General features: G+C 43.3%; 1 protein-coding gene across 1 annotated transcript; it reads left to right on the top strand.

The window, feature by feature from the left end:
* Positions 1-475: 475 nt before the first annotated feature.
* On the top strand, positions 476-9,434 carry atp1b1b (ATPase Na+/K+ transporting subunit beta 1b). The gene is made up of 6 exons (XM_020656552.3): positions 476-713; positions 3,707-3,835; positions 6,137-6,292; positions 6,405-6,589; positions 7,587-7,670; positions 7,759-9,434. Exons 1-6 carry the CDS (start codon positions 623-625, stop codon positions 8,017-8,019), a joined length of 906 nt encoding a protein of 301 aa, XP_020512208.2. The 5' UTR covers positions 476-622; the 3' UTR covers positions 8,020-9,434.
* The last annotated feature ends 6,185 nt before the right edge of the window (positions 9,435-15,619 follow it).

Raw genomic sequence — 15,619 nt, 5'->3', positions numbered from 1 at the left:
AAACAGCCCTATAAACTAAACTAAATCTACCTGTTTCTGAATGTTGTCGCCTTGCTTCTTTATGTTTGAGTTATATCATTTATGTACCTTTTTGTACATGTATTTCAATTTTAATTGTTTTAATATGTGTACATTTCTACCTTTAAATATAAGATAACTGAGAAATGCTAAATGTGTTGCAGCTGTGAAGTTTTTACAAACTGAATAAAAACTTTGTGTGACACATTGAGAAACACTTTGTTTTAGTCATGATGATTCTGACATAAATTTGTATTCCTGGAGAGAATTAAACACTCTCTACCTGCGCAGACATTTCTGCAGCGCGCAGCCGGTACATGTGTTTCTCTATAGGTCTCCAGGACGTCAGATTTACGCACAGAGTGTCCACTACCTGATTGGCCGGCACAGCTCCGCCCTCCTCCTAGGTAACGGAGCGGAGAGTTTCGGGCGGAGTCGGAGAAGGAGGAACAGTTTATATTGGGGAGCCCTTGCAGCACACGGACCTGGGTTTCACTGCCACGGGTCCGGGACTTGTTTGGTTTAAACACGGAGAGAAGGAGTCCGCTTAACCTGAACGGAAACACCTTTACCGGGAAATAAATAAACAAACACAGAAGCAAACATGCCTTCTAACAAAGAAGACGGTGGATGGAAGCAGTTTGTGTGGAACTCGGAGAAAGGAGAGCTGCTTGGTCGTACTGGGAGCAGTTGGTGTGAGTATGGTTGCCCGGGGGTTCGTGGAGAAATGGTGTGCGCGCCTCGTGTTTCTTGCCACCTGTTTGATTTGCTGCATTCAGACACAAATTGTAACATAGTCGCGGCATGAATGCAACACACGTCCAGCTGTTTACCGGCTCTCTATGTTGTGGTCGTGTTTTACGCACAGTCCCAGCTAATTGATTGTTTAAAATGCCGGTTTGAGAGAATTCATGTGCGGGGGTTGTAGCTCTGATTGTACATTCAAAGTGCGTGGACATTGCGGCACAAAGCCTGCCAATGATTGGACCCTCTGTCTCTTTGTTATTAGGACGTCAACTTTTTTTTTTTTTTTTTTTTGTTTGGCAGCGTTGCAAAGGGGGTTCTGAAAGGGTTAAAAATGCATCATGGTCCAAGGTGAGTCAAGGTGATAAGGCCTGCTCGGAAACGGAGGGCGAGGACTATCGATCCGTGTCGGGCTCCTGTGATCAGATGTCACTGTAATCTAACGAACAATACAACTGATTAACTCGCTCGACCTTTCTTCTCCTGTTTCACCGGCAGCTGTGTGCACTGCGCATGTCCTTGTTCCTCCTCCTCTCAATGTCACACACACATTCTCTCTCTCACACACACTCACACACACACACACACTCTCACAGCTTCTCTTCAGTGCAGTCCAGACTCTGACACCTGGGTAAAAATAATGTTTCACTGACATGATGTCTGCTGCAGGAGTCCCAGCTCATGTGTGTGTGTGTGTGTGTGTGTGTGTGTGAAACAGAGAGTGTCTGTGATAGAGAGGGAGGGAGTGTGTGTGCTCATATTTGTCCTTCTGAGGTCATCTGAAAACGCTGATGCATTGGGAAAAGTTGCCATGCGCAGAGCCGTGATGAAGGTTGTGATGAAGAGGACATCCATCCTGATGTGGAACCACCTTCAACTTAAGTTTGCATTATCAGACACGCATGTTAACACTTCTGGAACATGAGTTGATTATTTCTCCTCGTGCCGCAGCTGAGGCTGGAAACTCCCAGAAAAAGTGTCTCCTTGTGTCTTCATCGGTTGTGACCTTTTGTCATTGCCTCATGCAGCAGAAACTCAGCCTGCATGAATGTTTCGCCTGTTAGCGTTGCTTTTCAGTGCAGAGTTGAAACGGCATCTCGTGTGACTTATGCACAGGCTTCACACTTGACTTCTTGTAAGTCTCTGCAGACAAAGCATGCCACTGTCTTATTGGTTGATTTATAAAGAATGCAGCCTTTGTGGCTCCTTGCATCCTCGTTGAGCTCTTAGCATGTCACTGTCAGACGGACTGGCGATGGAGCGGCCTGAGAAAAGAGACGACGTCATGACTTTGGCTTTTTCTTCGAGGATGTGTTTGAGGTCAAAAAAGTTTTTTTTCTTTGCGTCTTTCCCCCCCTGCTGAGGCTTTCAATCTGATAACATGCACACTTAAAAAGGGATGTGTAGTTTTTGTCATAAGCAAAACTTTCTTTTAAACTTTTGATTAATTTGAATGCTCTCATCACCAGGATGAGACGAGTTAAGGAAACGAGGAGACACACAGCTGCACAATCCATGCAGAGAATATTAAGGTTGAACTTCTATAGTAGACAGGGTTCATTACTGTAAAATACAAGTTCCTTTAGTTTCATTTGGTTGTGGATGAATCCCCCTAAAAGGTTAATTTCATTCATGAGAGGCCGTGTTTGCAGCAGTTATAACCTTGAGTCTGTATCGGCCCGTGCTCGTCCTGCACGCTGCAGTTTGTCCTCCATTTTTCTGCAGGACTGTCCAACCTCAGTCCGGACTCTTTATCGGTCTTTGTTGGACATTTTGAAACTGTAAAACCCCTGAGTCAGCGACATCTCGCAGAAGGAATATAGAACATCTTAAGCCTTATTTAATCTAAGAAAAGAATGTTTTATGAAGAGATAAAGATCATTCTCTGCTGTTAAGTTGCCTGAAAGTTTGACCTGCAGTATTGAACGTTTACCTGCATTTTGGACTTGATAAGTTGTATTCTTCCTCCCTGAGCTGGACTTTGGTCGCCTCAGGAGTAACTTTACAGTTGAATCATTCCCTATGTAGCAAGGCTTTGCTTACTTTCAGACGCCTGGAGCTTTGTTCTTTTTGCTGCATTTTTACCGTGTTTCTGACCCTCTGTCTTCGATTTCTGTCCCCCTTCCACCATGTCATGCTGGGGGTGTTGTGTCTCCTGATGTGTACAATAAATCAATTAAAGCTGCGACTCAACGGCTAAAAAAAAAAAGCTCGATTAAATTATTTATGGTCCCATGAGAGCGGGGGCTCCTGCACGCCTGCTGTCTGTCATGTGAGTGTGTTAGTGTACAGCAGCAGCTCTCTGTCTGTGAGCAGCTGTGAGGGTGACATGACCAAGTTACACTTACTGTACACACACGCCCTTCACCTGCTCAGCGTGTCAGTGTGCACACACATCTGGTGTTTCCTCTTAAACACACACACACTGTGAGAGGACGGTTTTGTTAAATAAACAAAATGTTTTTGCAGAAACAGAAAGTCATCCGTCACGCCTTCATTACACACGGAAATATCTCACTGCACCATGCGTATTATACACGGGAGGTTAATCTGCTCCGATTTCAAAGCGAAATAAATGAGCCCCAGCTATCTTAATGATCCATTAATCGGCTTAAGTTTGAGGACAAAGAGGTCAAAATTATCCAAAATCCCACCGCTGCATTGTGAAGATTTTATTCACATCAACAAACGAGATGCTTCAGGATCTCATCTTTGCTGAAAACTAAACATTAGTCCAGTAAACACCCGATGGATTAATTGGCATGAATAAAGTCTGAGGTGTTTTTGTGTTTGACTTAATTTGGAATACATAATTATTTAGAGAATTTTGGACGATTTGAAGCTGATGTCGGCGGAGTTTCCTCGATCTTCTAACATAACGTCTGACTTCTTTCCGTCTCTTCCCTAACATCCGTTCTGACATGTTCCTCCTCCTCCTCTGCAGTCAAGATCACCCTGTTCTACGTCATCTTTTACGGCTGCCTGGCGGGCGTCTTCATCGGAACCATCCAAGCCATGCTGCTCACGCTGAGCAACTACAAGCCCACCTGGCAGGACCGAGTCGCACCCCCAGGTAAGAAGTGTCACACACACACACACTTGCACACACACACTCGTCTGAGCCTAAGCGTAGCGGTTGCCTGTAGCAGTAACACACAAAGCGAACGGAGTCATTTTATGCCGAGTCATGAAACAAAAACACCAACATGTTCTGTTGAGGATGACTCGGTGTTATTTCAGACGGTGTTTTGTTCGCTCGGTGGATCAGTCGCTGCTCCTCGCCGACCTCAGGCTGTTTCTTAATGACGCTCTGAGGATGAACACATTCTGTTTCGGCGAGTGTGAATTATGATGTTCAACCTTCAGCTCCTGATGAGATTAGAAAAACGATTGAGTAGCCCAAGAACAAAGAGGCTGTTGTGCAGCTCACTCCGAGGTTTTAAAGCGGGAGCTGCAACTCTTTTAATTTAATTACAAAATCATTTATTATTCATTTAAAGGTAATCAAGAAGTCGACGTTCTTAGATTTGAATATTTTCTGGAACAAGATGTTTAATCTGAAGTCTGTTTTGGGGCTTTTAGAATCACTGACTGACATTTGTAAGAACATTTAGAGACGGGACAGAGGAGAGAGTCAGAAATCGTGGCGTGAGAGAGAGTGGGGAACGTCTTGGAAAAGAAGTCCAGACTCAAAGCGGGGCCGCCCGCCCGCCTGGAGGACTACAGCCCCCCCCCCCCCCCCCCCCCCCCCACGAGGCTCTCGCACTAACCACCAGGTTAGGTGGAAACATGAAGGAAACATTATCTTCTAACTCCAGTTTTGTTTTTGTTCACGCTTCAGGTCCCTGAAATCCAGAAATCTAAATCTATTTAGATTTCTAAATAGAGTCAATTTTATGATTTTAACTTGTGCTGAACTCAAACAGGATTGTGCAAACGTAGATCTCCAGTAGCCCCTTAATCATTGAGGTCATATCTTTAAAAAATTATACAAAGTCATGACGACATTGCTTATCACGCTCGTATTTCTTATCTGCAGAGACAGAGCACACATAGGATGTTTGCACGTCTCGGTGTCACTGATTATTTGATAGCTTATGTGCAGATTTTTACTAAAAAAACATAAACAGTGAATCAGATAAAAACGTCAGCAATCAAAGCCTTAGTGACACGCTTCCTTCAACAAACACAATCACAGCGAGCATGGCGGTGTAACGTTTGGGGACTGAATACATCGTCCCATCATGGTTCCAGTGCAGCACCTGCCCCTCCTGTGTGTACACACACACACACCGCGGATTGGTTTCCATAGCAAGGCAGGCCAGCTGAGGGTGCACTGAGCATGTGCAGAACAGTCTGTGCAGCGACTGTAGAGAGTACAGGATGACGCTGCTGTTTGTTTGTTTCCACGGTGAAGGTTAATCGGGAGGCGTATCAGTGAGCAGCGTGTTCACTTGAGGTCATCCAAACAATGTTGTGTCAGAGCGAAATGTGCGATAGGCGTCCGGATCCACGTTCAGCTGATGAGGAGTGACACGGTGTTTAAAACTTGCAGCACAGATCAGTTAAAGCGACGCCGATCAGGAGTTAAAGTAACTAACTTCCATGTTCGCTGGAACCGGCTGCCATTTAAAGAAAATCGAGTCACATGAGGTCGATCAGTTTCAAGTCAGGACGTCTTTCTGCTAATTCAGCTCCTGTTAGCCGAGGAGGAAACTTAATCTGCGTGCAGAGAGACAGACGGACGGACGTGACACTCGATATCGATCATCTTGTCTGACTCTGTAGGAAAATAAACGTTTTGCCAAATTCTGCAGATTCAGAGTTCCTGAAGGCATCACAGAAACTCAGAGACATCAAACCTCAAATTTCCAAAGTGTCCGGTCAAAGACGGCTGACAGGTTGTTACTCGAAGTGTGTGACATCATCACAGCAAGGATCCCTGCAGAGAGAGAGAGAGCTTTTTGTTACAGAGGGAGATGATATTTACGACCACAAGCAGACGTTACATCACGCTCTTCAAACACACCACACTTTTCTCTACAGATGCCTCCATCATTTGTGTTTTGTTATGTTGGATGACTTTGTTGCTTTTGATCGGGGTCATATTTGGAATGCAAAAAAACGTAACTGATCCAGGTGGGGAGAGAGAGAAGCATGGAGGGTTAAAAATGCAGGATTCATCCTTTAAACGCAGGTTTACATCCTACGTTTGGATCCTTTTCCCAGAAAATAATTATGTTGCAGCTAATAAATCTGTCTCAAGATCGCCAGCTGACGCAATCCCAGAAACCAAACATATTTAGATATAGCTCCCAGGTTTAAAAACACTAAAGGTTAGAGTACTGATTATGCTGTTCTTGCCCCCCTGCAGGCCTTTCACACACCCCACGCTCAGAGAAATCTGAAGTGTCCTTTAGCCTCACCGACCCGGGGACCTACTTGCCTTACACCAAGGCCTTGAGGGACTTCTTAGCCAAGTATAATGAAGAAACCCAGAATGACCAGATGAAGTTTGAAGAATGTGGAGGTACGTCCTGCAGATATTCCAGATTACCTGAGCTTTTATTTTATGGTGTCGTATTTGCGGCACATTCGGGATCTCTAAATCTGTGATCTTAACCCTTCACTCTCCCCGACAGATGAGCCTGCAGAGTACAAGAACCGTGGCGACCTGGAGAGCGACATGGGCACCAGGAGGGCCTGTCGCTTCCCCAGGTCCGTGCTGGGGCCCTGCTCCGGCTTAGAGGACACAGACTTTGGCTTCAAAGAAGGAAAGCCATGCATAGTCGTGAAGCTCAACAGGATCGTTAACTTCCGTCCAAAGGTGATTTTAAATGATCTAAGCTGCACTGAGTTTGTGTTTTAGATTATGATCGACCAATCGCGTATTAGCAGAAGGAGCATTGGTCAACGTGGCCAAAGTGCAGCCCTCCATCCCAACTACCCGGGCGTACAAGTCGACCTCTCCCTTCACCTTTATTCCCGTTTCTCAGATTCATAATCCCACCACACCGTAAAGAACCCGGACATCTGTTATCGGCTTAACCGAACCAGAAGATAAAATTCTTACCTCATTTAAAGGGAAACGTCCGAGACCACAAATGTAGACGTTTCTTCTTCTTCTTTTTCTTCTCCCCCCATCTGCAGGGTTGAAACTCTGATTCAAAAGCGCTGACACTGTGTGGAAATGGATCACAGTTGCACGCTTTAAAATCAAAATAGATGCATGTTTTCAAAAACAAGGAAGTCTTATTTGTGCATCATCAGCAAATTGTCATATTTTCCATAAAGTGTCAGAAGTCTGCCTGCACACTGCCTGAATACGTCAGCCACATGTTGTGCAATTTAGACGGCGCTCTCTCTCTGATTCTTTTGGAGAAGCTTTTAGTTAAAAACACGTCTTAAGATCTGGATTCTTCTCTAAAGCGTCACTGCTTCTTGACACAATCAACATTGAATAAAGGAGATCGTATCGTTCTGAAACGCGTGGTATAGAAACGTTTTAAATAATAGAACAAGTCGTCCCCTTTCTCATCACAGTAGCTCTACTCAGACCGCCATATTTACGCCCCTGTAATGTGTCTCCTTTAATCTGAATGTCTCTGAAGTGATCCCCCCCCACTCGGTCCCGCCTTCAGAGGTAGCAACAGAGGAGAGACGGGATCAGCTGAGCAAGTGGAGGAGTGCAGCGTGTGTGTGCATGTCTGCCTGTGTGTGTATGTGGAGCTCACGCTTGACTGAGTGCAACGCGTCAAGTAGAAATGAGTCTGTGTTGAGTATAAATCTCTAAAGTCCTCCTGCTAACTTGTCGTCCTGTTCAGCCTCCTTCCTCCAACGAAAGCATCCCCGAAGAAGCCCAGCACAAAGTGCAGCCCAACATCATCCCCATCTACTGCACCAACAAGGTACGCGCTTATTCCTCCCCGTGTGTGCACATTTAAAAGATCCGCTACGTTATGAATTGAGACCATTTTTAATGCATTTCTCTTGCAGAGAGAGGAGGATGCGGGTAAAATCGGTGACATCAAGTACTACGGCATCGGAGGCGGCTTCCCCCTGCAGTACTACCCGTACTACGGCAAGCTGCTGCACCCCCAGTACCTGCAGCCGCTGGTGGCGCTGCATTTCACCAACCTGACCCTGAACACTGAACTGCGCATCGAGTGCAAAGTGTACGGAGACAACATCCACTACAGTGACAAGGACCGCTACCAGGGACGCTTTGACATCAAGCTCCAGGTTAACAGTTTATGACCGACGCCAGGACCGTAGCACTTTTCTCCCCGACCGCCCCTCCCCCACACCGCCCCCTTTGTTCTTAATCTAACGTAGGAGATCATAATAATACGTGAGGGGGCAGGCTGTAGCGGTTAAGTCAATCACAACTAGTCTTGAACGAATAAATGAAAGGAAAAAAAAAAAAACCCTGCTAGGGGACCGACGTGTAATCTGTCCACTCTCATCACTAGCTTCCACACCTCCGTGTAGCGTTAGCGTGTATTTTAGAGGAAAAGTAGCGATAGGCCTAATAAAAAATATATTTATTCTGCTGTAAATGAGACTTTTCCACAAGCCATGGGACATTGTTCATCATCGATGACTGTAAAGCTGAATTATCTCGAGCCGTGTTCGTCCCCTCTGCTCATCGCTGCCTCGTGTGGTCACAGTAGGTACTACTTGTCGCAAAACCCGGTCTTCCAAAACCACGTCCCCCCCTCCCGTGAGCAAGCTTTAGCAGTTCTCCGCTCTCTCTGTCTTTGTGTGTGTGTGTGTGTGTGTGTGTGTGTGTCTGTGTGTGTGCGTGAGTGTGTCCGCCATGAACACACGCGCCCTCTTACTTAATGATTGAAATCGTTTGACATGGTACACTCTTCTGATCTGTGTAAGGAAAAGGCTGCACTCCAGGGAACTTCTTTCCTTTTTATTTGTCTTTTACATCTGATCACTTTTGACTTTATTCTCTTTTTGTTGCTCTGTTGAATCATTTAAATGTGTGGAGGGGTTTTATTACTTGGTTTCATGCCTTTTACTATTTGATTTTTTTGCCTTGAATGTAGAGTTGTGTGTCCAGCCTGTTAGACACTTCGGCCTGCTGCTGCGACGGCGACGGTGCTAACTCGACTTTTAACCAAGATTTTTTTGTTTTGTCTTATTTTTTTATTTTTTTTGCTGGATCCATCACGTCATGGTGGTGTAACTCTCTCTGAATGTTTTAGCCATTAAACATGGTGGAAGAATTGTATATTTATGCAGTTGTACATTTTGTTTCTTTGCGGAATATTGTAATGCATAAATGCAAAAACCAAAGTTGGCGAGAGAGTCTTGATCAGAAGCAATGAAGTACTTCGTTTTGAGGATCTCATCGTACGCTAAAGTCAATGTCTTGCCTTGCAAACCTCTCAGTAGTTACCTCTTGATTTGTGTCCTGGCCCTGATTGTAGTGTAGGTGTAAGCGAACAGGTGAGACGCCGCCTGACGTTCATGTATTCAAAAAAAAAGAAGAAGAAAAAGATCTGAGTTCATAAGAAGCTCCGTGGCTTTAGATTTTAACGATGTTGGCTTTTAAAAATCATCAAATCTCATGTTGATGTTCGACTTGAACTTCTCCATCAGTTCATCCACCTTTTGTCATTTAATCAACGATAGAAACAAATAAAATCATAATGGGACCTTTTGCTCTTGTGTTTTATTTCTCCTCCATATTGTCTGAAGCCTTCTCCCAGCATGCACTGGGCTCTCAGACTGACTACTTTATTAACTGCACAGTGCAAAGAAGTGACCTTCATTTAGAATCAGAAGTTATGAATCCCCAGGCGCTTCAGTAAACAGCTGCAGGAATATAATAAGAAATGAAGGAGCAAACACAGCGTATTAAAGGAATGAGGTGAAGTTTAAGAAATAAAGCAAGGTGTTTGAAATTGCAGTAGTTATAAGAAAAGAAAAGCAGGAGCGGCTGCTATCTATTTTTGTCTATTCGATGTATTTTGGAGCGAGCCTGCACATTTTTAGTTTAAGATAAAGGTTATATAAAACAAGTAAGAGGAGAGGGCGCTTAGTGCACGCGTCACGTGTGGAGGTTTGAATCCGACCTTTCCTGCATGCCATTCCCCACACTCTCTTCCTCCCCGATTACTGATTATCCACTATCCTGTCTCTTCAATAAAGGAATAAAAAGCCTGAGAATAAACCTTTAAAAAAAAATAAAGAGTCAAACTTTGACACCATGGTGCAATCGACAGTGGGTGGATTACACTTCTTCACTGACACGATGGGTTAAAGAGAAGACGAAAACGTAAGTAAAAAGCATCCAGGGTTTAATAGATACAAACATAAATATACTTTATTGATCTTAAACTGGGAGTTTCTGGTGTTACAGCTGCAGGTTATTCAGCAAATAAAGCACAAGAGAAATGCAGTGTGTCTAGCTCCGACTTTTAGTGTCTGATCGGTACGCTTAGCACCACAACAGAAGGGCAGCAAAAAAAATAGGATGGTATGGGTCGGTTATTTTGGTACCCGTCCCAACTTTTGACGGTGGAAACGTTTTTAAAGGCGCACTGAACTGAACCGGACTGCTGAGTGGAAACTGGGCTTAAAGGGTTTTAATGCTGCAGGCAGGTCCACTACTTAAATCGGCCACCGTAGATTCTACAAAGCGTAAAAAATCTGAAGCTACTTTAAGAGGGTTGTGTTTAAATACAATACAGAGGAACTGCAAAAGTGGAGTTTTAAAATTACAGGTGTAGAAATGTATCAAACTGAGAGGATCTGCGGGCCAATAAGAATACTGTTTTCTCACAGGTAAAGGTGGAGACTCGCAGCAGAAATCATCACAGTACTTTCAGTAAATCAGAATATTCTGGGTCCTGTGTGTGTTAAACCAGCTTGACTCTGAATGAATGAAGTGTTGTTTATCTGAGGAGAGGGAGGAGGGGGGTGGGGGTGGGGGGGATCTGTTACCTCTCTGTCACCGAGCTCTCTGCATGCAGGCTGAGCAGGCGGGTCGCTTTCAGGCGCACGTTTCTGTAATTACAGGAGGAGGCCGAGTGTGTGCGGGCGAACAGATGAGATGTTGTTTCAGGAACCAGAAGAGAGACGTATCGAGTCACCAAACCTGCAGAAACCCGAGGAAGCCAAGGGAAGAAAATCAGCAGCTGCTTACAAAAAACATCTTTCTGTTTTATACGCCTGACAACTTCTGATTGGTCGCTTTGTTTCCTGCAGTTTTTTAGTCTTGTTTTAGTTTAAACAAACAAGAATAAACAGAGTTACACTTTTTATAACCCAGATCAATAACAAGTATACCAGTGGTGATTTAATTTAAGCTCATTAGCTCTAATTTTAACTTTAATTTGTTTTTGAAAAGTTCAACTTAAAGGTCACAAATTCTCCTCCTCTTCAAAATGTGTAAATAAGTCGCAGAACTCCCCAAAACGTGTGTGAAGTTTCTTGTTCTTAATCCACTCGCATACTTCAGGTCAGAACACAGTCTAAAGTAGAAACACTCTCAATCTGCAGAGCATGTTTGTTGTTATGACATCAGTCAACACAGGGAATTGAATTAAAATAGATAATCTTTGTTTTCTCTGCAGCAGACTGAGATAAACTTTATCAGCGTGTTAAACTAGACGTCAGTGAGCAGAGATGCTGCTTTGTCAACAGGCGAGGCAGACAGCAGCTTGGGGCCAGTACGAGACCCCTGAGGGACAAACGTTAAACCACAGCAGGGGCTGACAGTAGCATAAACCTCCCTAAGGGGGGCCCCATCTGACAGCACTCGCCCTCGTAGCGCTGTTAAAGCCCCGTTTCCACCAAGCGGCCCGGTTCAGATCGGTACAGAATGCATTTATCAGCGTTTCCACTGTCAAAAGTTGGGAATGGTACCAAAATAACTGATCTGTCCGTCTTATTTTCCGGCTTTTTAACTCTTGTTAGTCCCTCAATTTAAGAAAACTGCTGGTTAGTTTTGATGTGTTTCTACTAAATGCTAACAGGTGATTTAGTCTTTCTTTGGCAAAACGTGATGACCTCCCACACTCTGAGACTTTTATTATTCTTTCTAATAACTCGTCTTCTCACCTGTGGTCATGAGTTTGATACAAGCGGCCGAAATGAGGAGCTCAGGCATTCAGGGGGAGCTCGGAGTACAGCCGCTACTCCTTCACATCGAATGGAGGTAGTTGAGGTGCTTCGGGCGTCTGTTAAGGATGCCACCCTGAAGCCTCTCTTTGGAGGTTTTCAGGGCACGCCCAACTGGGAGGACACCCCGGGATAGCTGGAAAACGTTGCTGGGGAGAGGGAAGTCTGAGTTGACTTACTGCACCTGCTGCCAACTCGACGCGACCTCGACCAAGAGGAAGAAAATGGACAAATGGATGGATGGAACTCATCTTCTTCTGCAGCAGATGTGTTGAGACTTCTGGCCCCCAAACTTTGCTGAGTCATGACTCAGAATGTGTCTCTATGAGAAGCAATGCTAGATGATGGGAAGCCGCAATATAGACATATATTGGATATGTGCAAGTGTCTGGTGTGCATATTACTGCATGTCATTATCAGTAAATCTTAGTTACTGGGGATCGGATTACCTCGGGATCGTTGGTGGGGATTGGCCTGCTGCTATGGACCCCCCCCCCCCCCCCCCCTTCCTCTGTTTATCCCTATCCTTCTTCCTGCACCTCCCTCTACCCTCTATCATTTCTCCAGGCCGGCCCAGATGGCTGTGCATCATGAGTCTGGTTCTGCTCGAGGTTGCTGCCTCTTAAAAGAAAGTTTTATGTTGCCACGGTAACTTTATTTTGCTAAACGTGGCTTAGTGCTGGTGATGGATTAACCTCAAGTCTTTTACCTGCTTTTTGTAAAGTGTCTTGAGTTGGTGCTTAACAAATAAAGATTGATTGATTGATGAGTGTGTGCAAGTGTGAGCAGAGTATGTCTATAATCTAGCATTGCTTCTCATACAAACACATCCTGAGCCATGAGTCAGCGATGTTCAGGGGCCAGAAGTCTCAACACATCTGCTGCGGAAGAAGACAAGTTATTAGAAATAAAGATGTGCATATTTTTAGAAAGTGAATGTACTGAGCTGCTGTATCAGGAGATTAAACCCGCTCGACCTGAAACGACGACGACGACGTCTTCTGGAAAAACAGAACACTTAGCCCCAAGAGAATCCTGTTTCTTCCATCCTTATCTTAAGCCACACAAAGAGACAGAAACACATTTAAATCTCTTATTCCATCCCAGAAGCATTATGTTTACCTTCACTGTAAAGCCTAATCCAACTCCTTTTTCCTCATTAATCCCATCAGAGTCGGAGTCTGAGTGCTTTAAACGAGGACGTTCATCTTTGTTTCTGTGATGTCTTCTGACTCCTTTGCTCTGTTTCATCCTTAAAGACAGACAGACACAGAGATAAGAGCAGTGAGGTTTCCTGCAGCTACAACAGAATATAAACCAGCTGCACACACACGAGAAAGACCTGAGATAGACCTGAGAGTCATGGTGCATGTCTACGTTTCCTGATAATAGTCTTTTTGATTTGAAAGTCAAGACTATTTCTGTGTCACCAGCATTCACAAATATTTACATAAAATTATCAAAAATAAGGAAATTAAAACACCCTCACACCAAACCTGTCTCTGCAGTTTGTTCTTGTTTAAATATTGTGTCAGGGATCCAGGATCTCGTGCATGGTTCATCGTTTCTTTTCCAGGTTGCAGGTGAAGCAGGTTGGTCGTGTTTCTGCTGGAATTCAATCCTTCCTGAACAAAGAGACAGGAAGTGGAGAATTTCAGTGACTTTAATTCAACGTCAAACAAACGTCTTTGTTTTATTGCAGTGTCCAACACAAGTATGGCAGCAACCAAACAAGATCCGATGTTTCACTTTAGCGACGTCGTCAAATTCCTTTTTTTCTTCCAAATAAGAAGCACAACTCTGTATTTACTGACCTGTGTTGCTTTTCATTCCATAAGTTATCAAACAATCAAGACTTAGGACAAAGGGTGGAATGAGCCAAATGTGAAACTGCAGTGATTCATCCCATGGAAATTAAACTATTTTGCAGCCATGCATATTTATTGAAGTCTTAAGGGGACAATCATCCATTCATATTTGGGCCTTTTGCCTTCATTAGCTGAGACAGCTGGGAGGAGCGAGAGGGGGACGACATGTAGCAAAGGTGATTGTGCTCTTCACGTTTCCGTACTTATTAGAGCAAAAGGAGTCAATACAGGCTTTTAGTCTACATCTGAACCACGGAACTTCAGCTTCACCTGCACACTTTACCTCACACCTGTGCAGTGAACAACAACAAAAGTCAGGATCAGGAGGGAGGAGAAAATGTAAATGACCTCACACTCTGGTGACCAGCACAAGGTCATCTTTATGATTACACCTGGTCATGTGACATGCACACAGCGCTGTGGGGGAGGGACGAGGGACGAGGGGGAGGAAATGTTCCTGAGTCATGGGCAGCCTCTTTCCTGTCACTGATTTCTGCACACGAGGAGCTGCAGAAGAACTCTGTGCCCCTGTGTGAAACACTGAAAAGCTTCTTATTATTATTTTATTAACTTTTAAAGCAGCAGTGACACGCAGCCCTACGATTACCAAATAAACGTCCCTCACTCCATCTTAATTAAATTAGAAACATGCAGCCTTCAGTCATTATTAGTTAATTCAGCTGCTTTGTTTGCAGAAATTATAAACCTTATTCTTTTAATTTGGACAAAGAGTGCAAAATACACATTACTAATATTCATGTATCACATATTTTAATTTATAATGTTAGTCAAAGAAATAAAACATTAGATTGAAGAATAATGAAGATCAGAAAAATAAAAATAATGTCTATTAAACATTTTAAATGCTTTAGATGCTTTGAATTATTTATAAACTGCATAAATTAATGGGTTTTTTGTTACTATTATTTTCCCTTAAAGTTGTTATTCCTCCTTACTTCATGTGACTTTTTATTTGTCCTATCTTGCAGGTTTATTGCTCTAAAATACTAAAGTTCTTCACTCAATTGTTTTTGTCTTTTATTTTGAAACAGTCTCTTCCTGTCCTTTAAACGTCTCCTCCACATTATAAGACTTTTATGACAGTGATGTTTTACTGACATCTGGTGGTGAGGACACAAACTGCATAGAACAAGTGGAGGGGAAAACGGCTTTTTATTATACCAGTTTTTTTTCTTGAATTAATGTCGTAATAATAATATTACATTAGACTAATACTGTGCCTTTTTAATACTGAAAGAAATATTCATTTTAATCTGTTTTCACTGATTGATCTTTGAATGATAGAAACATCCTGAACAGATTTAAAGTTCTGTGATCCATTAAAATTTTTCGGTTGTGACGCTTCTGAACACACCTGACCACCAGGGGGCAGCAGAGATTCATGAGTGTGATGTCAGTTTCTTCCTCTCAGGTTCTTGAGGATTTTAAAACCTGCAGAGAAAAGGACCCATCAGTAAATGTGACGTCATGTCTGTTTACTGATAGGATAGATGCTACTTTATTATTATTATCTCAGGAATCACGTTTACAACTGTGCAGTAACTTTTACCATCATGAAATAATAAGCCAAAGAATCAGAGACATTAAATCCACCTCTACATTTTTTTTGTGAAATATATTTACCATTTCTTGAATAGTTTCAGACCATTATATATATTTAAATTTAAAAGTTTGGGAACCCGTTTCACATTAGAGAGGAAAGTGACAGATTAAAAGAAGGCCTGCAATAATGAGATCTACACGATCTGTGTCTAATTTCAAAGTGTATTGACTTTGTTCAAAGGCATATCCTTTTATTGTGACTTCAAATACTCTCTCATGTCTCC

Source organism: Labrus bergylta, chromosome 24, assembly GCF_963930695.1.
Source record: "Labrus bergylta chromosome 24, fLabBer1.1, whole genome shotgun sequence".
Lineage (NCBI taxonomy): Eukaryota > Metazoa > Chordata > Actinopteri > Labriformes > Labridae > Labrus > Labrus bergylta.
Note: the sequence above shows the minus strand (reverse complement) of the source record. Positions and strands in the feature narration are given on the sequence as shown.